Source organism: Pteronotus mesoamericanus, unplaced genomic scaffold, assembly GCF_021234165.1.
Source record: "Pteronotus mesoamericanus isolate MK-2021 breed Mesoamerican mustached bat unplaced genomic scaffold, CSHL_Meso_final contig_50, whole genome shotgun sequence".
Taxonomy (NCBI): Eukaryota; Metazoa; Chordata; class Mammalia; order Chiroptera; family Mormoopidae; genus Pteronotus; species Pteronotus mesoamericanus.
Window position 1 is genome coordinate 44,922,184 of NW_026555186.1, and position 24,745 is coordinate 44,946,928.

Here is a 24,745-nt window from a genome sequence, read left to right on the forward strand (position 1 = left end):
CTAGGTCTTGGAAATTTTCTAAACCTTCTTTCATTCAACTTCTAATTCTTTAATAAGCAAAAAGTTACCAGTATTAAAACCTACCCTTATTCTAGAAAAGTATATGAAGCAAGTTTTACAACTCAGTGTTTTATCCTAAATATGAAAGCCTGTATAAGCATGTAGTATGTACAATTTTCATTTTCCAGGTTTGAGAGGCTGCCACTAGTGTGTAGTGTGGAGAGCGATGATTCATAATTCAGGAATGATTGTTTTGATCTCTCCCAGAAGTTTCTGTAGAACATTGGCAGGGCGACCAGCGTAATTAACACTGCACAGACTACTTATAAACACAAACCTGCGGATGGTGGCTACTGGGAAGCAAGCCTGTACTGGATAATTTTCCAACTTGGCGGAATTACTTTAGAATGATGACTAAATAATGTCAAGTTTACTCTAAATCAAGCTTTTCCTAGATTGTCCAAAGACTTACCATAGGGAGGAAATAGTATCTGTGGAAGTCTCATGGGGTCATTTTTTTTCAGGGTCCCTTTAAGCATTTCCTTATTGCCGTCCTTATAACCTTTTCATTCTAAGATGGCAGTTAGGCATCTTAATGCCTTAGGGGAGAATAGGGAAAGGGGTCATATTAGGACCCTTTTTCCAATAACAGTTGAATTGTTTTTTTAAAAGGTGGAAGAAACTGGAGATTTCGAAACATTACGTTGGATTAATATAGTAAAGAAGGAGAAGGGACAAGCCTTTGGGCTAAGGAGAGGGAAGATGTTGGGATAAAGGTACAGTGACGAAGTGGATGCAGCAGCCATGCATGCTTGAGAGAAACAGAAGTTTGCAACATGTGTGGTCTCGTACTGGTCAGAGGTAGAACAGGCACTGTGTGTGGTTGTGCATCCCTGAGGGATCTGTGGAAATGTGGCTTAAAGCCAAAACTGATTTAATTAGTATATACAGGTTTGCTCATTGGACCACTGAGACTCAGAACAAAGGTGCTAGCTGTGGAGAATGGTTCATTCAATTTCAATGTGAAATACTGCAGATTGTGTTTTTGCAGAACGAGCTTCAGAATTGTGATTGCCTTAAATGAAGTCGGTGCTTTAAATCAAATGCCCAAAATGAGGCAGAAATAGATGATTTAAGAACAGTTTTTTGCTTAAAATACTTTTTGAAAATGCTCACCTAATGATCTGTTTATTGATTTGAGAGAGAGAGAGCAAGGAGGCGGGGGTGGGGGGGAGGGAAGAGGGGAGGGAGAAGGAGAGATAGAAACACATCCACGTGAAAGAGAAACATTGCTTGCTTGCTTATCAACCAGAGATTGAACCCAAAACCTAGGTATGTGCCCTGACTGGGAATTGAACCCACAATCTTTTGGTGTACGGGATGATGCTCCAACCAACTGAGCCACCTGGCGAGGGCTTAAGAATACTTTCTTGCTTTTGAAGAGATTGTAAGAGGTTTCAAAGGACTCTCTCCAATTCATTTTAAATACTTAGATTTATAAAAAAATTTTCTCTAGATTTTTATGGGTTGGCCAAAAAGTTTGTGTGTTTTTTTCCATGAAATAAAAAACACATTTTTCATTTTCACTAATAGCTTTATTGATTTGGATACTTTGAGTATGTTGGCTATCTCCCATGAGGTTTAACATTGATTGTTTTCAATGTCTCGATTTGATCGCTGTCAACTTCAACTAGTCTCCAGACCATGGAGCATCCATCATCCAGCGAGAAATCTCCAGCATGAAACTTTGCGAACCACTTCTGACACGTTCGATGAGTTACAGCATCTTCTCCATATACTGCACAAATCTTTTTGTGTGTTTCAGTTGTGTTTTTACCTTTCTTGAAATGATAAAGCATAATATGCCAAAAATGTTGCTTATTTTCTTCCATCTTCAACATTAAAATGGCTACACAAAAATTCACCAATTTTTTTTTTTTTAATGCACACTGATACAATAGCTGTCACAAAACAGTCTAACAAAATTGTTTCAAATGGAGATAAAGACAACTAAGCATTACTAGAACCACCTTAGGGAAAAAAGCTGAATGAACTGTTGGGCCAACCCAGTATTGAATAGAGAGAGAATATATGGATTTTCTATATTTGGGTATAACTGGCATTCTCACTAGCTAAATGATTTTGTGTTTGTCAGATATTGAAAGAGGGACAGTTTTAAGACTGTTGGGCTTGTTAAAGCGGACCTCTGTCTGTAGTCCAAGAATCAATTCAGATTTGTCTCTTTAATGAACCTAACTAGACTTTTGAGGAGACATGAATGATTGGTCTTGGAGATCTACTAGGGTTTGATACTATGGGTTTTTAGGCCAGTTTTCTAGGAGAATATGATTTAGAGCCAATAACACTGCTTTCCTGACCTCCTGCAGTATTTTTTGCTTTGTTAATTTTCTGTTGTTTCTCAGTTTCATTAATTTACATTCTGTTTATTATTTCTCCTACTTAGGTTTAATTTGCTATTTTCTAGATTTTTAGGGTGGAAACTTATATCACTGATCTTAAAATTTTTTCTAATATGAACACTTAAAGCAATAAATTTCTCACAAATTTTGATGTTATATTTTTATTATTATTTATTTCAAATATTTTCTAAATCCCTTATGGTTTATTCTTTGATCATGGATTACTTAGAAGTTTATTTTCTATTTTCAAACACCTATATATTTAGATAACTTACTGTTATTGGTCTTTTAATTGTTTCCATTGTGGTCAGAGACATAGCCTCTAAAAAAAACTAGTTCACTTAGTCTTTTGTAATTTATTGAGATTTATATTATAGCTCAAAATATAATCCATATTAGTGAATGTTTTATATGTATTCTGCAAGTTTGCAGAATGTTCTATAAATGTCAATTGGGCCAAAGTGGTTGATAGTATTGTTCAGATATTCTCTAGCTATACTTATTTGTTCTCTACTCATTCTATCAATTATGAAGAGAAAAATGATAAAATCTTTAATTATGGTTATGTACATTTCTGTTTCTTGAGTTTTATTATTTTCTGTCTTATGAATTTTGAAGCTCTGTTATTAGGTACATACTTGTTTAAGATTGGCATTTTATCCTGATGAATTTCTTCTTTTATCATTATAAAATTTCATTCTACGTTGTTAACCTCTTTGTATATTTAAATTTAAAATGTATCTCTTAAAGACAGTATATAGTTGAGTTTTGCTTCTTTTTAATCCAATATGACAATCTCCACCCTTTAGTTGAAATATTTAATCTACTTAGTTAATGTAATTATTTATGTGGTTGGATTTAAGCCTGTCATTTTGCCATTGTTTTCATTTGTCCCTGTAGTTTTTTTCCCTCTGTTTTTCTATTAATGTCTATCTTTTGGGTTAATTGTGTGTTTTTTAATATTTCATTTTAATTTTTCTATTGGCTTATTAGCTATCCATCTTTTAAATTACTCTTTCATTGATTATTATAGGGCTAATGATATGCATTCTTAACTTATTAAAATCTGTTTATAATCAGTATTGTACCATTTCACATTTTATACTTAACCCTTCTGACTTTTTACTTGATTTTCCCTTCTCAATTTACAAGTATAATTTAATTTAATTCCCCTTATTCACCATCTACATTCTTTGTGTTCTTGTTAATATATTTTATTTTTATAAGTTAAAAACTGCTAGCATGTTATTCTTGCCTTAAGTAGGTAGTTTTATAGATATTTAAGGATGTTTTAAGAAGAATAAAGAACACAAACTTTTATTTTTAACAACTTATTCATCATTTCTAATATTCTTCTTTCCTTCCTGAAGTTCTGAATTTTTGTCTGGTATCATTCCTCTCCAGCATGAAGAACCTCCTTCATCATTTTTTATAGTGCTTATCTGCTTGAGATGAATTCTGTCTGCTTTCATGTATTTAAAAATGTCCTTATCTTGTTTTTTAAAGGATATTTTCACTGGATATAAAATTCTGAGTTGACAATCTTTTTTTCTTTCCAACTCAGAAGTGTTGCCTGTCATATTCTAGTCCCATTTGCAATGAGAAGCTAGTGCTTTTCCATTATTTTTCTCTTTTATATTGCATTGTCTTCAGGTTCCTTTAAAGATTTCTCCTCATTCATTTCTAATTTCATCTGTTTGGGTCCTTGCTCTTTTTTTCTTGATGAGTCTGGTTAAAAAGGCTTGTTGATTATGTTTATTCTCTCGAAGAACCAGCTCCTGGATTTATTGAGCCTTTGAATGGTTCTTTTAGTCTCCGTATCATTAAATTCTGCTCCGATCTTTATCATTTCTTTCCTTCTACTCACTCTGGGCTTTGTTTGTGTTCTTCCTCTAGTTCTTGTGGATGCAGGGTTAGGCTGTTTATTTGAGATTTTTCTATCTTTTTTAGGTAGGCTTAAACCTAACTAACCATCTCTCCCATGAATGCCTTCTCTGTGTCCCATAGGTATTGGGCTATTGTGTGTTTATTTTCATTTGTTTCCAGAAACTTTCTGATTTCTTCCTTGATCTCACTGTAAACCCATTCAATATTTAATAGCATGTTATTCAGTCTCCATGGATTTGAATGTTTTTGAGTTTTTTTCCTTGAGGTTGGTTTCTAGTTACCAGCCATTGTGATCCAAGAAGATGCTTGACACGATTTCCATGTTCTTGAGTTTGTCGAGGCTTGTTTCGTGACCTACCATATGGTCTGTCTTGGAAAATGTTCCATGTGCTTTGAAAAGAATGTATATTTTGCTTCTCTGGGGTGAAAGTTTCTGTGTATATGGATTAAATCCATTTGATCTAGAGTATTGTTCAATGCCACAACAATATCCTTGTTGATTCTTTGCTTGGAAGATGTATCCATTGTTGACAATGGGATGTTAAAATCCCCTACAATGAGCATGTTGCTGTCCATATCTTTCTTAAAGACCTCCAAGATTTTCCTTATAAATTCAGGTGCTTCTATGTTGGGTGCACATGTTTACAAGGGTTGTATCATCTTGATGGATTGTTCCCTTAAGTATTATATCATGTCCTTTGTATTTTTTTATGGTCTTTGCTTTGAAATCTATTTTGTCTGATGTAAGTATTGCTACCCTAGCTTTTATTTATGTCCTTTTGCTTGGAGTATTTTATCCCATCCCTTCACTTTCAGTCTATGTAGATCTTTTGTTCTGAGATGGGTTTCTTGGAGACAACATTTATGTGGGTTATGTTTTCTTATCCTTCAGCTGCCCTCTGCCTTTTGATTGGAGCATTTAATCCATTTAAATTTAAGGTTTTTATTGATAGGTACTTATTCATTGTCATTTTTCCCTTCCTATTTGTGTTCTCTCTCTCTCTCTCTCTCTCTTTCTCTTTTCATCTTCTGAAAGCAGTCCCTTTAGCATCTCTGGCAATGCTGGTTTGGTGGAGATGTATTCTTTCAGCCTTTTTTTTTTTGTTTGGGCAGCTCCTCATTTTACCTTCCATTTTAAATGAGAGCTTTGCTGGGTAGAGTAGTGTTGCTTGCTGGCCTTTGCTTATCATTACTTGGAATATTTTTTGCCATTCCCTTCTGACTTACAGTGTTTCTGTTGAGTAATCAGCAGATAGCATTATCAGGGCTCCCTTTATGATACTAGCTGTTTCTCCCTTGTTCCTTTTAATATTCTCTTTGTCTTGAAGTTTTTCCATTTTTATTATGATGTATCTTGGAGTGGGCCTCTTTGGATTCATATTGATTGGGACCCTCTGTGCTTGCTGGACGTGCGTGACATTATCTCTCATCAAGTTAGAGAAGTTTTCTGTCATTACTTTTTCAAGCAGGTTTTCTGTGCTCTACTGTTCTTTTCTGTCTGGTATTCCTGTGATATGGATATAATTACATTTCATGTTGTTCTGCAGTGCCCTTAAACCCTATTTATTTTTTTACGTCTTTTTTCATTTTGTGACTCTGGGAATTTTTTTCTTCCTTGTTTTCGAGCTCATTGATTTGATAATCTGCCTCATCCAGCCTCCTTTTAATTTTTTCTACTGTGTTTTTTCTTTTTTAAAAATAATCATTTATTTATTTTAGAGAGGGTAAGAGAGGGAGAAAGAAGAAACATCAATGTGTGGTTGCCTCTCAAGTGCCCCTTACTGGGAACCTGGCCCACAACCCAGGCATGTGCCCTAGACTGGGAACTGAACCAGTGACCCTTGGTTCTCAGGCCAGCACTCAATCTATGAGCCACACCAGCCACGGCCCTCCTGGCTCTTATTGATTGTTTCTATGTCCTTTTTCATGCTGATGTCATTTGCAGTATGTTCCTTGTAGCTTCCATGTAGTTCTTTGTAGTTCTCGCTTAGCTCATTGAGCTTCCTTATAACCAATATTTTGAACTCAATATCTGATAGTGTACTTGCCTCTGTTTCATTTAGTGCTCTTTCTGGGTATTCCTCCTTTTTTTTATTTGTTTGGGTTATTTGTTTGTCTCCTCATTTTAGGTAACTCTTCTTGTTTGTTTCTGCTTGTTAGATTGATCTGCTTGGACTTCCTGTCTTCATGCTGTGAACTCTGTGGTAGGTGACCTGTGGGATTCAGTGATACAGCCTCCTTTATCTCCTGTACTTGATGCTCTTGGGATGCCCCTTATGCCATTTATGTAGGCTCTGTGGTTGTAATTGGGTTTTGATTGTTGTTTGGTCATTCTTTGGTGGGTCCTTCCATCCAGCTGGCTGACTGAGAATCAATCCACTCACCATGTCTTGTATGCTGTTGTGCAGGTGCTGCCAGAACCAAATCACACAGCCCAGGAAACAAACCCATTCCTTTAAAAATAGCCCCCACCTGCAGTCACACTATCACAGAGAATGAGCCATGGTTATTAAGGGTGTAAAGAGATTATGAGTATTATATGAAAGGAAAAAATGAATTTGAGGTGACTAACATAGAGGAAAATTATTTTGAGAGGGTAGATGGAGGAGTAATAATATGAGTTGGGAATCAGGACAAGGTGAAGAGAGAAAGAAAACTTTGCAACATAAATAAAAAAGAGAAGGAAGAAGGCATAATGGAGAAAGAGAAGAGAAGTGTGTAGTATTAAGTTTAAACAGATATTTAAAAATACATACTGAGAAAGAAAGAAAAAAATGAGTAAATAAGTAAAAAAAAAAAAATGGAACCAGATTGGAGAAAAAGATCCATCACACACTATCAATAACAAATGAGCACAGATTAATAGAGGTGGAATGTGAATAAGAGGGGGAAAAGAAATAGAGAAAAGCTTAAGAGATGTATAGAGGGAAAGGAAGTGATTTTAAAAATGATGCAGAAGGAATATTAAGAGTGAGGAATGAAAACCAGGTTAGAGCACAAAAAAATTAAAATTTATGATGAAATAAAGGGCTGGAGGAAGACAAAATGGAGTAGGAGAGGGCAACAGTAAAATTTGAGATTTGAAATACCAAAAGAGTGACAATCTAGAGATAAAATTGAAGAAATGCAACAACCACAGTATCTATAACCAAGGATCAAAGGTGGTTAAAGGTAGAGAGAGAACAAGGGTATTTTAAGAGCAGAAAGAAGAATGTGAGATGACCAATGACAGCAAACGTGGTTTTGAGAGGTTGGAAGGGGAAGAAATAATAATAGTGTGGAATGGAAACAAGTCACAGCAGAGAAAAAACAAAATTTAAAACAAAAATAACAAAAGAAGAAGATAAAATGGGATAAGAGAAGGGAGAAGCAATATGTAAGTTTTGAAATAAACTATAATATAAAAACTAGTGACCTAATAGGCACACTCTCTAGAGACAAAAAGTGAATGTTAAAAAGCTACGCAGGAGAGAAAATATTGCAAGTCATGAAGACCGTGGTGATTTGGTCTCGGTAGCATCTAGTATTTACCACTGTTCTTTCTTTCTGGATCTGCCTCTGGTGATGTCAGATGGTGCCCCAGTCTGGCCTTAGGCAGTCTGCTCAGGACAACCAGGGATCCACAGTCTCTGGCTGTGTCCTTCAGTTGTTAATCTAGTCACTCTGTATTCAGCAGTCAGGCCTAAGTGCCACAGGGTGGGGCAGAGGAATTCCTGTGGGTGGGGCTACTGCCTCTCCTCAGGTTGATGCCCCTTGGAGGGGAATGGTCTGCCTGAGCAAATGACCTGCCTGAGCAAGAAGGGGCAATGAGTCAGCACCAGGATCCTGGCAGCTGCTGTCTCAGTTCTCTCCCCAAAGCCACCATCCCCAGTCTCTCCTCCAACGTCTCTAGTCCACTCTGCTCCCCCCTTTGCCGGAGCCCAGGGTAAGTGGCTGCAAGTGAAACTTTTATGTGTTGGCCCTTTAAAAGGCTCTCTGTGTTTCCAGCTGTCTGTGCCTGGCAGAGAGAAACCCTGAAGCTTTTCACCGCTGGCTGTTATCTGGGTTCCTTTGTAGCTCTGGTGCTGTAGGCGGGGGAGCCCTGCTTGGTGTTTAGACCCCACGTTTCTTGCGGGGAGCCCCTCGGCCACTGAAAGATTCCTCCGGCACCTCAGCTGCTGGCCGGCCGGCCCACTTGTGTCTCTTCCTCCTCACTCCCTACCAGTCTCACTGGGGTGAAGCTTTTTCTTCTGTCTGTCCTTGGATACAAGGCTTCTCTCCAGCTAGTGTTCTGTTGGCTATTCAATAGGATTTCTTCACAACTTAGTTGTAATTTTAGATTGGCCCTGGGGGGAGGTTCGTGTAGCTTCCACTTACTCCTCTGCCATCTTGGATCCCCCTGCTTCCTGAAATCTTAATCTCGTTGGAAACATGTCTTCCAGTCATAAGGAAGGAAGGTGAAAAGGATTATGAGAGACTGGGTTTGCGGGGCTGAAGCAAGTGTGTATTTTATGTCATGTAATGTTTTAATAGATAGTACCAGATTATTTTTCTGAAAGGGGGTGTTAATTCACCTTCCTCTTACCTTTATATCCTGTACTTGTTAGTAACAAATGTTAATCTCTTATATCTAGTAAACCTTTCCATGGTAAACTACAGTTTCCCTAGATGTTTATATAGCTACACCACTAGTTTTTCTTGACTGGAATCGGTTTGAGAAATCATTTTGTATCCTGTTTCTTTGGATTTTTCTGTATCTTTTATTTTCAGATGAGTGTTTTATAAACAGACTATTCCTGAATTTTGTTTCCCGTTATATTCCCCAACGTGGGCAGGTTGGGCTCTGTCCTCTGCCCCCACCCCCATGCCTTCTCGAAGGCATAGAAACTGAAGCTTCGCATGCCCTCAGGGCAACTGTTGCGTTCAGTCTCTGCTTGCCCTCACCGTCCTGCATTCACTTCAGTTTTGATCCATGAGCATTCCTTAGTAACTTTCCAGGACATCAATGCATTCAAACAACTTAAAAATGTACTTTATTCTACATTTTTCTTTTTAGCGGGAAGGTCAGCCAGGGTCTCTAGTCTAGCATATCTGAGAAGCCATGATAATTCATTTTCCAGTCTGCAAATGCCTAACACTTTTACACATGAGGCTCCTTAGTATGGACATTTGTTTGTTGTATTGACTTTGTACTATCGATTTCTCTTAAATGCAGTTGTGGGATGCCTAACACTGTACCGTGCTTAAGAAGCTAGCAGTATAAACAGATGGTTTTTTCAGAACTTAAACCAGGAGAATTTTCGATATTCAGAGGGAGAAATGGTTAAGAAAGTCTGAGAAATGTAGTCTTAACTAACAAGATAGAAAAACGTTGCTGTCTCAATCACTTCTGCAAACTATTACTTCAAGAGGATTTATTAATTTGTGCTTCTTTTCCCAAGTCTCATATTAATACAACTGAGCATGTCCCTTAGTCATCCAAACAAGATTTCAGTTATAATTACAATCCTCATTTTAAAGTAGGCAGACTAAATTGTCTAAGACTTAAAAGATACAAAATACATTATTAACCTTTTGAAACATTATTCCCCTTTAAAATTGTTTTCTAGTAAACTGAGTTTGAAAATTCTCACTCATTTTTAATATGAGTTGGAGTCAAGAAAAGGCTAGATAAAACTTTGTAAAAATTTAAATAGAGAAAGAGGTGGGATAAGGTGGAGGGAACTTTTTCTGAAACAAAAACAATTGTCTCCATGGCATAAGGCTTTCACTTACTCTTCCACCGTCTTGGATCCCCTTGTTTTCTTCTTTTTGTTCCTGAAATTGGTAATTGCTAATGATTTGTCAAGGTCATAGACTTTTTTGCTGTTTCCAGTCTATTAAGTCTGTTGAGTTATTATTTTTTTGTTTCAATTATTGAATCTTTCAGTCCTAGAATTTCAATTTTTCTTCCCTTTGTTTCTTTTTTTGTAGTTTGAGCTTCTTTCCTGAGTTTCTCATCTGCTCATATATTCTCTTTTGTTGTTGTTATTGTTGTTTAAACACATTTTCCTTTATTCTTTGAGACTTATTTATAATAGCTGCTCTAATGTTTTACTGAATGCAATATCTAGGTCATCTCAAAGCCTGTTTCTGATGACTTAGTTTTTCCCTATATGTCACATTTTATTGTTTTATTGGATGTCTTAGTTTTGATTATGTATTGGGAAGTGTTGATGATACATTATTGAGATGCTGAATTAAAAAAAAAAATTCTTTGTAGAGTGTTCACTGTTGTTTTTAGTAGGCAGTTTAGTACCTGGTTGATCACCTTGTGTAAGCTTGGTTTTATATTTTGCTAGGACAGATCTGTGGAAGGCACAAAGCTTTTTCTGAGGCCCCTGTAACAAAGCACGTCTCATCCTCCAAATTCTGTATCCTGTATGAATTATATTAGAGCTTGGTTTTAGACTTTGTCAGTGTGGTCTAGAGGAAGCCTCATTCTTGGGTGTTCTTTTGCTCCTAAAGTGAAGCCCTTTCTAGTGTTTCAAGTTGATGCCCAGAGTGCTAATGAGTTCTCTTTGTTCAGACTGGGTTAGACTGCCAATATATCCCCATGTTGCTTGACTTCTGGCATTTCTGTTTTATGCTAACCTTATTACAGCCACCCTTTTGCAAGTCTCATGTAGTCCTGCATTGGTTAAGGACTCTCAAGAAATCCTTGTACAAACTTTTATAGTCCCCCCTCTGCCCAGTTCCCTCCTCTCTGGTGCCCTGTCTCTGCCTACCAGCCCTGCTCTGTTGCAGTCCAGCTCACTGTACTGCAATTAGGAAATTGTCCTTAAGCAGAGAACCGTGAGCAAATGTGAGCTCACCTTTTCCCTCTCTCGTTTACTTCACTCTTTTCTCTTCACAAGGAAGGAGAGGGGAACAGAAGAGAGAAAGACCATACTTGGATTTTGCATCCTGGGTTATAATCATGGGCCTGTCAACTTGAAAATAAATGTGGGTTGTGATAAAGCACTTTATATTAGGGGTGAAAGCAGGAATGCATGCAAGACTTTCTGTGTTTGTGTTTTACAACGTTGCTTATACATTAAGATTTAAGGAAATAGGATATGCCAGGGAAAGGTACTACTTAGAACATCTTCAGAATTTGTGCTCTCTAATGGCTGTCCTTCAGATTCTGGTGAGATGGTGATATGTCTAAACTTGTAACTTAACATGAGCATTGGGATTAGGGATGGGTAGAGAATTTTTTGTCAGATTAGAGCTACTCAAAAAGTTACTTTTTTTTGTTCTAAATTCTAGTCCTTTTCTTTTTAAGTTTAAACATCTTTAAAATAAAATCTCTTTTTGATGGAAGAGGATTATTTTATTTGATAATTAGCCATCACTTCAGAAATTTAATGAAGTTTCCGTTTGGAAATAATCTAGAAGATTTAAATACTGTCTTATGCTTAGAGTTTTCAGCTCTATTTAAATGTGTCATAGAGGCCTTTTATTTTTAGAGCCTAATTTGGTTGCTATATTACCTAATTGAATACAGTAAATCTTGTGTCTGCCCAAGAAGCCTTATTTTGATTAGGCCTATTCTTTGAAAATGTTTGGTTTGTTGATCTGGAAATACCCTCCATTTCATTCTCTCAAAAAATGTGATGGTTGTCTGAAGGGATTGAAGTCTGTGAGAAGTTTGTTTCTTTTAATTCAAGTTGTTTACCATTTTTGCCAAAGCTTTATGTTTTGTCATATTTTTAAAATTGACCTCTTCAGTTAATTACTTACCCCACTGCCAGCACCCTCTGTGCATTTTCCTCTTAGGTTTTCATCACATCCTCCCTACATATTTAAACCTGAATCCACCATCTTCTTTCTCTACTTTTATAAGTTTGTTTTCATTTATTTATATTTTTAATTGTGGTAAAATACACGTAATGCTTTTTCTCTTCTTTTAGACCTGGGCTGGTGAACACTGCTAAACGCATTTATGGAGACTGGTGGCCTGACGTATTCCACTGGGCTTATTGCTGAACTTCTCTGTCATGCTTTGTCCTTGGGCCACTCTTCCCTAGTTCTCTCCCATAGCATCTGCCCTTATTTTTCTCTTCAAGTCACCTATGCCTTCCTCGAGACTGCCTTGGCTCTGGGCAGATGGCCTTGCCTCCTCTGTCCCAGAGAACATGGAGGCCATCTGCTGTTTACACCCTCAGCTTCCCTATGAATACATGCTTCTCTGTCTTCTCCTCCTGTTCTTCCAGGCTTGGGGGTGGCGGGGGGGAGTGCCTAGATCTTGCAAAGGTTAGTTTCTCTATTGGAGTTCCTGTGATACCTCCCTGTCCCTCTGAGATACAGCATTTCCTCTGGTCTACTTCTTCACCTCCCTGTTTTGTTGTTGTTTTCCTTCTACACGTAAATACATGCTTAAGTTGTTCTCATCTTAAACACAGACAAAAAAAAAAAAGGATTTGACTCTTCACTATGCCATGTTTTCTTTCAGTTTGATCCTATGCTTTTCTTTTGATACACAACTACATACCTTGAAAGAATATGTCTGTAGCCCTTGTCTTCCCTTGTTAACTTTCCAGTTTTCCTTTGGGTCACTGAAGTCAGGCTTCTGTTCTCATTACCCCATTGAATGTGCTTCATAAAAAGTCACTGGTTCCCTGGTTGTCAAATCTAGTGGCCCCTTTAGGCTTCATTTGCTTGACCTTCAGAGACGACAATTTTCAACATTTTTCCTCTCATAGCACACATAGACTAATTACTAATGTTCTGTAGCACACCAAAAAATATATTTTTTGTCGATCTGACAGGAAAAAGTAGGCATAATTTTTATGCATTCACACTGGATGGCTGCTGTTGTGTTGGCTGTTGTCATTTTTCTTGTTTGACAATCTAAGGGAAAAGAGGTCAGTACCCCTGCATTAGTCTGGTATGGCATGTTTTAAAAACTCTTGCAGCACACCAGTTGGAAATTCTAAGACATTAATGCTGACCACATCCTTCTTGAAAATCTCCTTTTGCTTTCTGGGATGTTACTGTCCCTGATTTTTCTTCCTCTGATACATTCTGTTCATTCTTCGTTGCCACCCCTCCCCCTCTGCACACCTCTTTAATGCTGATGCTTTCTGACTCTTATCTCCCACGTTGTCACACCGATCAGTATAATTTTAGTTATCATGTAATTAAAATTACATGAAAATTCCAAAATCTGAATCTTTCACCCATATCCCTCTTTTGAGTTCAGACCCACATAATATAATCCTTATAACTCTCCTGCAAAATAGTAATATTTTCCACATTACTATTAGTCAAATACCTTCATCTGGCTTACAGATAGTAGATATATCATGTCCCACACCAAATGCCATCTCATAACTCCATTCTCCCTATGCCCTCCCGAAGTAAAACAAGAAAGATAACATGAAAACCTGTATTCTCAATCTCAATGAATGGCATTCCTTCGTTTACTTATTCAAGCCAGAATTGTTTAGAGAATTCACATAGACTTCCTGCTATACTTCCCCTGTCTCTCCACCCTACAGGCCCATCCAGCCCAAGCTGGCATCAAATGGTTTCTGTATATTCTCCTTCTTTAACGTGACTTGTACTCATTCCCTCCTTTTTACTCCTATTGCTACTGTGACAGTTGAGAACTTTATGTCGACCTGGATTGCCACTATTGTGACAATCCAACCCATTGCTTCTTATATTATCTGAGATGAAGAATTAAGGTTTTTAATTTTTAATATGTTGCAGGAGTGTTGTAGGAATGTAAAAGTGAATCATTGGAAAACAAATGAAAAGAAGACAAAATGTTATGTGCTGTTTTAAATTCAATAGACATAAAATTACTGTGAAATTTCTACTTTAGTTTTCAAATACTAATTTTCTACATCTATTTTGTCACAGACAGGTAACAAACAGTTTGGGGATTGGCATTGTCTGTAGACAACATTGAGGTTCATGGTATCTGATGAAATGAAATGTCTTCAGATTTTCTCAGAGTATAACCACACGGGCCTGTTATTTAAAACTGAGATATTTTAACTAGGACATTCTTTGCTTTTGGGTTATAAGTAGTTTGTATATGTGGATTTAAGAGGTTTTAGAAAATTTTCTGTTTCTTTGGGATCCTTCTTTCAATATGAATAAATTCCATGTGAGCAAGGGGTAATCATGTGTCACATTACAATTTAATGCTAAGATCAAAGTACACTGACTTAAGAATCCAAAATGACATTTTCTTAAATAGTCTTCATGGGCTACCTGTAATGAAAGTGATTTTCCCTGGTTAGATATATTTGATATGGTGGCACACACATACAAAAATTTGTTTCTAATGTGCAGTAAGATGGAGCAGATTGGTTGATATGTTTAATTTGTGAAAGATTAAAATTCTATATATGTATTAATCTGAGTGAAAAATAACAGTTATCTGGATTTTGACAGGCATCTGACTAAGCCCTTGTCAAAGATTTGAAGTTAATCAGTTGCAGGCAGGAGATGCTGAAATGCTCAGACGGTGGTTTATCCCTTGGCTTTCAACCGGGCATGGCTTAGGAATCCAAAAGCACAGAAATGAAGTTCGAGAGAGAGAGAGAGATGAATTCAGAGATGGAAATGCCGTCAATAAATATTAAGCCGAATCATGCCTGGAGTTAGTTTAGAAATGTATTAAATAAAACTGTACTGCCCAGGCCCCTATATTGTCTATATCGGGTCTGACACAGAACAAAACATATGGGCAAATGCCTAAGAGAACATAATTTCCCCATATGAGATTTTTAAAAAGTCATAAAAGATCTTTTAGACATTTTTAAATGAGAAAGCAAATTAAACAACTAATCGGCATCACTGCCAGATACTAAAAAAGTAACAGAGAGAAAATTTCTAACCATTAAGTATTCATTAAGAGTTAAATTTTTTAAATTCAATTACAGCAGAATTTGCTCAATTAAGTAAATGACTCCCAAACACAATTAACTATAAAAACAAAATATTATCACAAGAAGTTGGGGCACTATAGGAGGTTTAGGAGACTAAATTCCCAAAGCAGGATGTCGTAACTGCCACCCTTCTTCCATTTCCAAGACGGAGAGTTGGCAACCTGGCTAAACCCACACCTAGAAAGTGATTAAAAGTTTTATTCAAGGAAAACTTTAAACAAGCATAGCTTTTATGAAGTTCAGGATAGAGAGGAGATAGGAGAAGACAACCTAACTGGAGTCTCTGCTCTCCCCAAATCAAAAAAAGGGATGAGCTAAAGTGAAAGAAAATGGATTTTTAAAAGGTAATAAAAGAAAAGAAAAGAAATTTTCTTCATTTGCATTGTAGCAAGTTAAGCTGAGTTACGTAATAACATGTTCACCAAGCGGGCCGGGGTGGAAGGGAGAAATGGCGACATGGCAGGGCAAGGGAGCAGAGGAGAGGAGGCGTGTGGAGGCTAACGTGAAATAGCAGTGCTCTCGGAGTAGGAAGCAGGGGGCGGTGCTGGAGCAAGGGCAGAGGTGGCATGTCTGGTGTGAAGCCGATCGTGGAGGAGGCTTAACACAGTGCTGCTCAAACTTTGGGAAACATAAATCACCTGAGGATTTGTTAAAATTCAAATTCAGGGAAGGGACTTGAGAGTCTGCTTTTCCAAGAAGTTACAATGTGTTGCAGATGCTCTGGTCCACAGACCACAGTTGGAGTAGCAAGACTATAAATTTTATCTTAATATTTATCAATACTTTGTTTCATGGATTGAGTTGTCACTATTTAGTTATTAAGTGTTTGTTGAATAGCACAAGATACATGGCATTTCTGTTATGCTAGCTATTAAGTAATTTTAGGTCAGTTTTGCCTTGCTGATAGAGAAATAATACTCTTAGCAACTTCATTGCCAAGTGCGAAAGAGATAAATAATTTAGATACAAGCTCTCATCCTGTATTGAATTAGTTGAGTAGGAGAATGCAACATAATAATGGAAAGAATCTAAATTTGATAACATTTTTAAAACTGAGCTCCAGTTTCAGTTTTATGGCTGAATAGCTGTGACTTTATGAAGATAAATTAACCCCTCTTTCTGTTTCTTTTTCTCTCCTCTGAAATAGTTATAATACTTGCCATTTTATAGAATTGTTGTGAGGATTAGAAATGATACATATAAAGTACCTTGTAGGGGAAGGTAAATGGAGATTTCAAGGATCAAACTTTTGAGCTCCCTTAAAAGCTAAAAATATGTGATTCTTTAAATAAAAAAACATTGAATGATCTGACTTTAGGAATTATTGATCTGTGTGTGATTATTGGCCTGTCTACTTTTTGAGTCTTTTATTCTTAGAGACTCTTAGCAGGTTGGAGGGTGTGGTTTTTTGTAGTTTATAAAAGCTCCCACCACCACTACCCAGTCCTAAGATCCACTTATATTCACGGTGTAATGTAAGTAATACAGTTGTTAGAGAGGAGTTTATGTTGTACTTCTGAACGTTCTGGAAGCATGAGAAAAACAAGTTGGATTGTAGCTTTACCTGATTTTCACAATTCATTTGTCTTATTTTTAGTATTTCTTAACTATGGACATTTTCTCTATAATTTGCCACTTTCAGTTTGCTGTGGAACAGGAACATCCCTCTTCCAGGGGGAAAAATAACTCAGCCTGTTGCTTAGCCATAGTGCAAGCCTGTAAAGGTCAGACCAGTTTGGGATTCTCCTTTGGGAGAATGGGACTCAGAGGAGAGCCCCACAGAGGCCCCAGCAGCAGAAATTCTTTTAAACCTAGGGTTCTGGTGTCAGACCCCAGCAGGGGGACCTGGACCGTTGGTGTGCCCACCATCGGTGGGCCCATCTCTTTGGTCTTACTGACTCCTCACCCAGTGGGGAAAGGTACAGACAGGCAGGCCAAAGCAGGGCTCTCCAAAGCCCAGGACGATTGTCCGGGTTGTCGGGCAGGAGCATATTACGCAACTTATTATTTAATCTCTTACCTTTTTTTTTTAATACTAGCCCATTTACTTAGCTTTCTTGTTTCATGACTGCAGTATATACATTTGTTTATGCCTGAGTTTTTAATGGATACAAGAAAACTATAGCATCTTATTTAGCTTAGTAGCTCTGGGATGGAAGTAAGTCTTAGTGATAAAAATTCTTAGATTAAATGTGGTCTTGCTAGTAGACATTCATTATGAGCTTTTCTTCCTAACTCTGCATTGTCCTTATGTTTTGTTTTGTTTTTTTAGATCGGCTTCCGCTCCCCAGGAATATGATTGAAAACAGCATGTTTGAGGAAGAGCCAGATGTGGTGGATTTAGCCAAAGAGCCTTGTTTACATCCCTTAGAACCTGACGAGGTGGAATATGAACCCCGGGGTTCACGACTGCTGGTGCGGGGTCTTGGCGAGCATGAGATGGATGAGGATGAAGAGGATTGTGAGTCGTCTGCAAAGCTGCTGGGCATGTCCTTCATGAACAGAAGCTCAGGCCTTCGGACCAGTGCAACCGGCTACAGGCAGAGCCCAGATGGGACTTGTTCAGTACCCTCTGCGAGGACCATGGTGGTCTGTGCTTTTATCATTCTGGTTGCCGTTTCTGTAATCATGGTGATTTATCTACTGCCCAGATGTACCTTTACCAAAGAAGGCTGCCACAAGAAAAACCAATCAATGGGACTAATTCAGCCAGTTGCAACAAATGGGAAGTTATTTCCATGGGCACAAGTCAGGCTTCCCACTGCCATTATGCCACTACGCTATGAACTTAACCTGCACCCAAACCTGACCTCAATGACATTCAGGGGTTCTGTGACAATTTCACTTCAGGCTCTTCAGGCCACGTGGAATATCATTCTTCACAGCACAGGCCATAATATTTCAAGAGTGACCTTTATGTCAGCAGTTTCAAGCCAAGAAAAACAGGTTGAGGTCCTGGAATATCCATTTCATGAACAAATCGCCATTGTTGCCCCTGAAACCCTTCTTGGGGGCCACAATTATACCTTGAAGATAGAGTACTCGGCAAATATATCTAGTTCTTACTATGGGTTTTATGGTTTCTCCTACACAGATGAAAGTAATGAGAAAAAGTATGTAGCCCTCTTAAATGGTTCTGTTTCTTTGCTCTGTGACAACTTCTGTGATGTGGACTTCTTTGACCACACAAGAGATATTAACTGCAATTCTTTAAATTTTAGGATGTTATGTATGAAAGTGTAGAATGTTGATTTGGAAGAATGTACTATTTCTCTCTTAGTCAAAACCTTGAGCATGTATCATGGCAGGGGTAGGGACATGCTGATGGAAGGAAATAGCTAGAAATTTTGTCTAAGATGAATCCAGTTTTCTGTCACCATACAGGATTTCTATGAGAAGCTGAGTATGGATTATTCTTTAAGACCTATTTTTCTAATGTGTGGAGCATTTATGAGGTGCTTAGTGAGATAAGAAAGAAGGTGTTAAGAAGTGTTGTAGGCTTACATAAATCATGTTTAGTAACCTTAATTTTGGCTGGTTTATTTTTTTAGATGCCACTGACTATTTTGAATTTTTGATGGAAAGATTTTTTAAAAATCTAGAAGAGACAATTTATTTTTGACAAAGAGTGACTCAAGACGTAAAGCTATTCAGCTCCCTATTTAGACCATATATTTTGCAGTTTAATCTTAGTATTTATAGCATGTAGTTTGAATTTCCACAAAGATGCAATGCCTACTGCATACAGGTCATTCTTAAGTAACAAGAATGTTAATTCTCTTGTGTACACAAAGTCCTCGTTAGATCTGCCTAATGCAGTTGCAGTATTCTCTCATATTCCTTTGTAAACCAGTATGTGAATTACTGATGCCATTTGGCTATTGGTATATTGAGAAAAATAGAAATGAGTATTTTGAATCTATTTGAGGAAGTTTTTTTGATCCTTCTTAAATGGAAAGACAAAAGCAGGATCTGTGGTTCTATTTAGATAAGTACTTCTCTTTTCTCTTTATATAATGCTTGAAAAATAAATGGAATACTGGCTCTTCATGAGATCTGACATTAAAAGTGAATTTACAATTGCAGTGGTAGCTTGGACTGCTTGGCTTTACTTCTCCTTTTATAATCTCTATCATCTCTAGGAATTACAGAATATACATAAAAACAATATTTTTTAGTATGCAAATAAACGGTTGAGACAAATCCTTTGTCATACCTTCCAATCAGATTATTGCCCTTGGAGTCCCTTGTGCCTGCTACTATATAATGGGAGGAAAAATATTATGTGGCAGATAAGGTGATTTTTGGTATGGTCACTTGTCGACTCCTGCCATAGTCTGGATTGAGTTGTGAAAAATGCTAGAAAAATGGAAGACAGTTCTTTAAAATTAAGAAATAGAGCATTAAAAAACATTATTTTAAAACCTTAAAATAAATTTGTGAAACCTTGCTGTTAAAAACTATATATAAATTCATTAACTTACTTGGTTAGGTAAAACGAGTACCTCACAAGAATGTGTATATTCATGGAAAATAAAAGTTTAGAAGATTATTTATACCTTTGAAGATGTTTGAAAACTATAATTCAGAGCAATTTTTTGGTCTTTTTGCCACTTGTAATTTTGCTTAGTTATCATAGAAGTTTTTGTACTTTTTCCCCCTTGGAGGTGTAATAAGAATAAATATTCAAACAAGTAGGTAAAGTGATTAAGGGATATATTGTTTACTGATTGGAAAATCAGAATATATGTAAATTCCAAACATGTACTGACATTGCTTGTAGTAAGGAGAAGTTACTGATGTCATCTAACAGGTAAAGATGGTTAGTAAGTCTAGAAAATTTTTGATGATAGACTTAGGTTCTCGATAACAAACTGTTATTTACTAGGTACTCAATAACTATTGGATGAATTTGCATTGGTTTTAGGTACTTTGCAGCAACTCAGTTTGAACCCCTGGCAGCAAGATCTGCTTTTCCTTGTTTTGATGAACCAGCATTTAAAGCCACATTTATCGTCAGGATCATGAGAGAGAAGCGATACACTGCTTTATCAAATATGCCTAAGGTACTATTCTGATCCTTGATTATAAACTCTTTCAGTGGGTCTCTTTCTTTGTTGCGAAGACTTGAACTCCTCTTTGCCATATTGTTGAGAATGAGTAAAGTCTTATGCATTCTTATTCTTTCTTAAAATACATAAATAAAAGTTACAACATACATTGGAATATACTGGGAAGTCAGCCTGAGGAGCTGAGGAAAGAGAAAGACCTGCTGAGCGTGGAATGTGAGGGCAGGAAACATGAAGTGTGTGCTGTGCACTAAAGATGTACAAAATATTAATACTATGAACAAGTACTGAAAATCAGAGTGATATTTTCTGAGATATGGTGAATTTGCTATTCTAAACACTGGAGAGTGATGAGTCATTATTGACCTTGGCATTTTATTGGTTATTTAAAAATCTTGGCTTGTGAGCTCTGCATGGGAGACAGTGAGTGTGGAACCAAGCAGAATTGTTTCTATGCTAAACAGAGCTTAGGGGGTCCTTTTGTTGACACCTGAGGGGCTGTGTGCAGCCTGATGGGAGCCTCTCAGATCCCACGTGTCTAGGGGAAAGGAGCAGCCACGTTCAACGGACTGTGGAGCGAACGCTTGCAGGCAAGAGAGGACAAGATCTGTCCTTTAACAGGGACATACTTCAACAGCTCTACTCCCAGCCATACTCTTTACCTTAATCTTTCCCTGAAAGAGATAGAATGCCTTGTATCCTAAATCACATCGAAATCCATGGTCAGAAAATCCTGTAAGATTGCCTGCATTCCCTTATCTTGTGTCTACTACAGACTTCTCTAACGACTTGGATCCCGTTAAACCTTGGGGTCACAACATGTTACCTTCTGAAGCCATTTCACATCATTTGGCATGATATCCCAGCTTTAGCTCCTTCTGTGAGTATATCTGTAGAAGTACAGAGGAGCACTGTTAGATCATAAGAGAGGACTTTGGTTTTGGTGGTGTTTTAAAGGGGAGAAACAGAGCCAATGTTTCTTATTATCTCTAACTTATGTTTACCTAAAGCCATCTTTTGAAACTAAAAACTCTTTAAGGATTTTCACTGTAATTGATAGATCCTTATGATGAAGAATAGTAGAACAGACTGAGACTAAGGGCCATGGTCTGTTTAGAAACTAATGCTGAGAGATTAAAACATGCCAACATCTTTACTACTTATTTCCTATTGAATTTTCAGTTTCTCAGTTTGTCACTGTCATTTATTCCCATAATTATAGAATTGTCATCTTTTCCCCTTTGCTTGTAGAAGTCATCAGTCACTATGAAAGATGGATTTGTTCAGGATGAGTTTTTTGAAAGTGTGAAGATGAGCACTTACCTGGTTGCTTTCATTGTGGGGGAGATGAAGAATCTGACTCAGGACATAAATGGAACCCTGGTATGTGGTGGTATTTATCTTGAAAGGTTGAGAAGATTTCTTTAATGAGTTCTAGTAACTGCTTTATGGAGGAAAACAAGGTGTTGGATCACAACTGTGACATTTTATGCCAGAATTGTTCTTTTTTGTTTAGTTGTAATTTACTGTTATTAATTGAATATCTGAAAGTAATTTTTAAGCTTCTTTTCATTTTAGTTTTACAAGTAAGTTCCCCTAAAACAACATACAGGGTTGGCAAAAGCAGGTTTACAGTTGTTCATATGGTAAATATTACAATAATTAATAAATAATATAGGACTAAACTGTGGTTCACATACAACTGTATGTTTAATAAATCTTTTAGAACTGTGTTGTATACTATGGAGGTCACTAGCTTAATGTGACTAGATTTAAAATTAGATGACAGTATCATGGCTGAATAAGATGTCCCTCATTTATGCCCGACTGCCAATAGCAATTTGCATCCATTCATGGACAAAAATGCCTTTGTGTAAGCTCTGGGATCCAGCACCATATGCCTGGGACATGGAAGAGTCTTGCCCACCTATGCATCAGCTACGAAGCATACAGACCTTGGTCCTGGCTGTGGACCCTGTAGTGGTCTGTGAAATGGCTCCAGCCCTCTGGGCTGTCGTTTGTGAGCATCTGAAAAACACTGTCTTAGGCCAGTGGTTTTCAACCTTTTTCATCTCATGGCACATGTAAACTAACTACTAAAATTCTCATGGCACGCCAAAAATAAGTTTTTTGCTAATTGGACAAAAAATAGGTATAATTTTTATTCATTCACACTGGGTAGCTATTGTTGTATTGTTGTTGCCATTTTTTTATTTGACAGTCTAAGGGAAAAGAGGTCAGTGCCCCTGACTAAATAGTCAGGTGTTGCATATTTTAAAAATTCTTCTGGCATGCCTGTTGAAAATCATTGTCTCAGACAATTGCCCCTGGACAAAATATCCTTAATGGAAGCCCAGGTTTCCAGCAGCAAAGTTCTAGCATACTATTGGAGGAAAAAGAAAAAAGCATGAGTTTGGATGCATTGGGGAGGTCAGTTAGTAAAAATTGGAGGAGATTACTGGAGGAAATTTAATCAGCTAAAAGAAAACACAAAAGACAGTTCAATGAAATTAGAAAACAACAGACAAACAAAAGGAGAAGTTTAACAAAGATATAGAGATAATAAAAAAGAACCAAACAAATTCTGGGGCAAAGAAATACAATGAATGAAATGAAAAATACAATGGAGACATCAACATCAGAATGAATCAAGCAGAAGAAAAAACTGGTGCATTAGAAGATAGGAAGTTTGATATCCTGTCAGAGGAGAACAAAGAAAGAAGCATGGAAAAATTGAAGAAAGCCTGTGTGATGTATGGGACCATTAAATGAAATGGTTTGTTGACTATTGGAGTTTCAGAATGAGAACAGAGGGAGAAGGGCACAGAAAGAATATTTAAAGAAGTAATGACTGAGAACTTACCCAGACTGGGGAGAGAATTGGGTTATCTAAGTTCATGAAGCTCATAGATTACCAAACAAATTCAGTTCAAAGGTATCTTTTCCGAGACACATTGTAATAAACATGTCAAAAATCAGAAAGAATCTTAAAAGCAGAAAAATAAAATAAGCTTCTAATTTACAAGGAGACCCCCATAAGTTTATCAATGTGTTTCTCAACAGAACCTTAGAGAGCAGGAGAGAATGGAATGACCTGTCCAAATTGCTAAAAGAAATAAAACTGCAGCCAAGAATACTCTTTCCAGTGAAGTTATCCTTCAGAAATGAAGGAGAGGAAGACTTTCTTAGACATACAAAAGTTGAGGGGGTCCATTAGCTCTATCTTATAAGAAATGACAAAAGGTCGGTGGGTGGGGCAGGGGAAAGTGGTAGCAGGAAAATGGAGGCAAATGTATTGGAACAATAAAAAACAAAAATTAAAAAAAAAGAAGTGCCAAAAGGACTGCTTCCAGCTGAAAAGGAAGGATGCTAATTAGTAAAATGAAAACAAATGAAAATATGCAACACATTAGTAAAGTATATAGTCAAATATAGAATAATACTGTAACATGGAATGCATCAAAAGGATTTCTAAGAGGGAAGTTTGTAGTGATAAATGCCTGCATTAAGACAAAAGAAAGAACTCAAGTGAACAACCTGACTTTATACCTCAAGGAACTAGGAAAAAAAGAATAAACTAAACCCAAAATTAGCAGAAGGAAGGAAATAAAGATCAGAGCAGAATTAAGTGAAATGTATACCAGGAAAAACATAGAAAATATCAAGAAAACTGAGAACTGTGTTTTTGGAAAGAAAATTAACAAGCCTCTACCAAAGCAAAGGAAAAAAGACTGAAATCAGAAATGAAAGAGGAAACATTATAACTGATACCATAGAAACTACAAAGGATCATAAGAGACTACTATCAATGATTATATGCTAACAATTTGGGTAACCTAGAAGAAATGGATAAATTCCTAGAAACATAGAAACTACCAAAAATGAATCATGAAGACATAGAAAATTTAAACAAAACAGTAATGGTTAAAGAGATTGAATCAGTAATCAAAAACCTCCCAACAAAGAAAAGCTCAGGGTCAGATGGTTTCTCAAGTAATGTCTACGGAACATTAAAAAAAAGTCTTAAACTCTTTAAAAAAATTGAAGCAGAGGGAATACTTATTTTGCAAGGACAACTTAATCGTGATACCAGAGCCAGATAAGGACAATACAATAATCCATGGCCCAGTATCCCTGGTGAATGTAGATGCATTAGATGTTTGTGCATGAAATTCTCAGCAAAACGTTAACACACTAACTTTCTACAGCACATAAAAAAGATTATACATCATGATCAAATAGAATTTATCCCTGGAATACAAAGTATAGAAATCAGTAAAAAAGTGCTAGATCAAATTAATAGAATGAAAGGTAAATATCATGTGATCACCTCAATAGATGCAGAAAAAGCATTCTACAAAATGCAACTGTCCTTTATGGTAAATTTTTCAACAAATTCGGTATATCCTAACATAATAAAGTCCATATATGAGAAGCCCACAGCTAACATCATATTCAACAA

The 24,745-nt window shown here is 36.9% G+C and overlaps 1 protein-coding gene across 3 annotated transcripts in view; it reads left to right on the top strand.

Annotated features, from left to right (window-relative positions):
* Positions 1-24,745, top strand: part of LNPEP (leucyl and cystinyl aminopeptidase) — a 91,478-nt gene that overhangs the window by 24,128 nt on the left and 42,605 nt on the right. For 2 of the 3 annotated variants that reach the window (XM_054578629.1, XM_054578628.1), the window contains exons 2-4: positions 17,487-18,327; positions 20,142-20,280; positions 21,535-21,666. In XM_054578629.1, the coding sequence (XP_054434604.1) occupies positions 17,487-18,327; positions 20,142-20,280; positions 21,535-21,666 (1,112 nt within the window). Of the gene's footprint in view, positions 1-6,467; positions 6,512-17,486; positions 18,328-20,141; positions 20,281-21,534; positions 21,667-24,745 lie in introns of all 3 variants that reach the window. The other variant, XM_054578630.1, reaches the window with a different exon arrangement.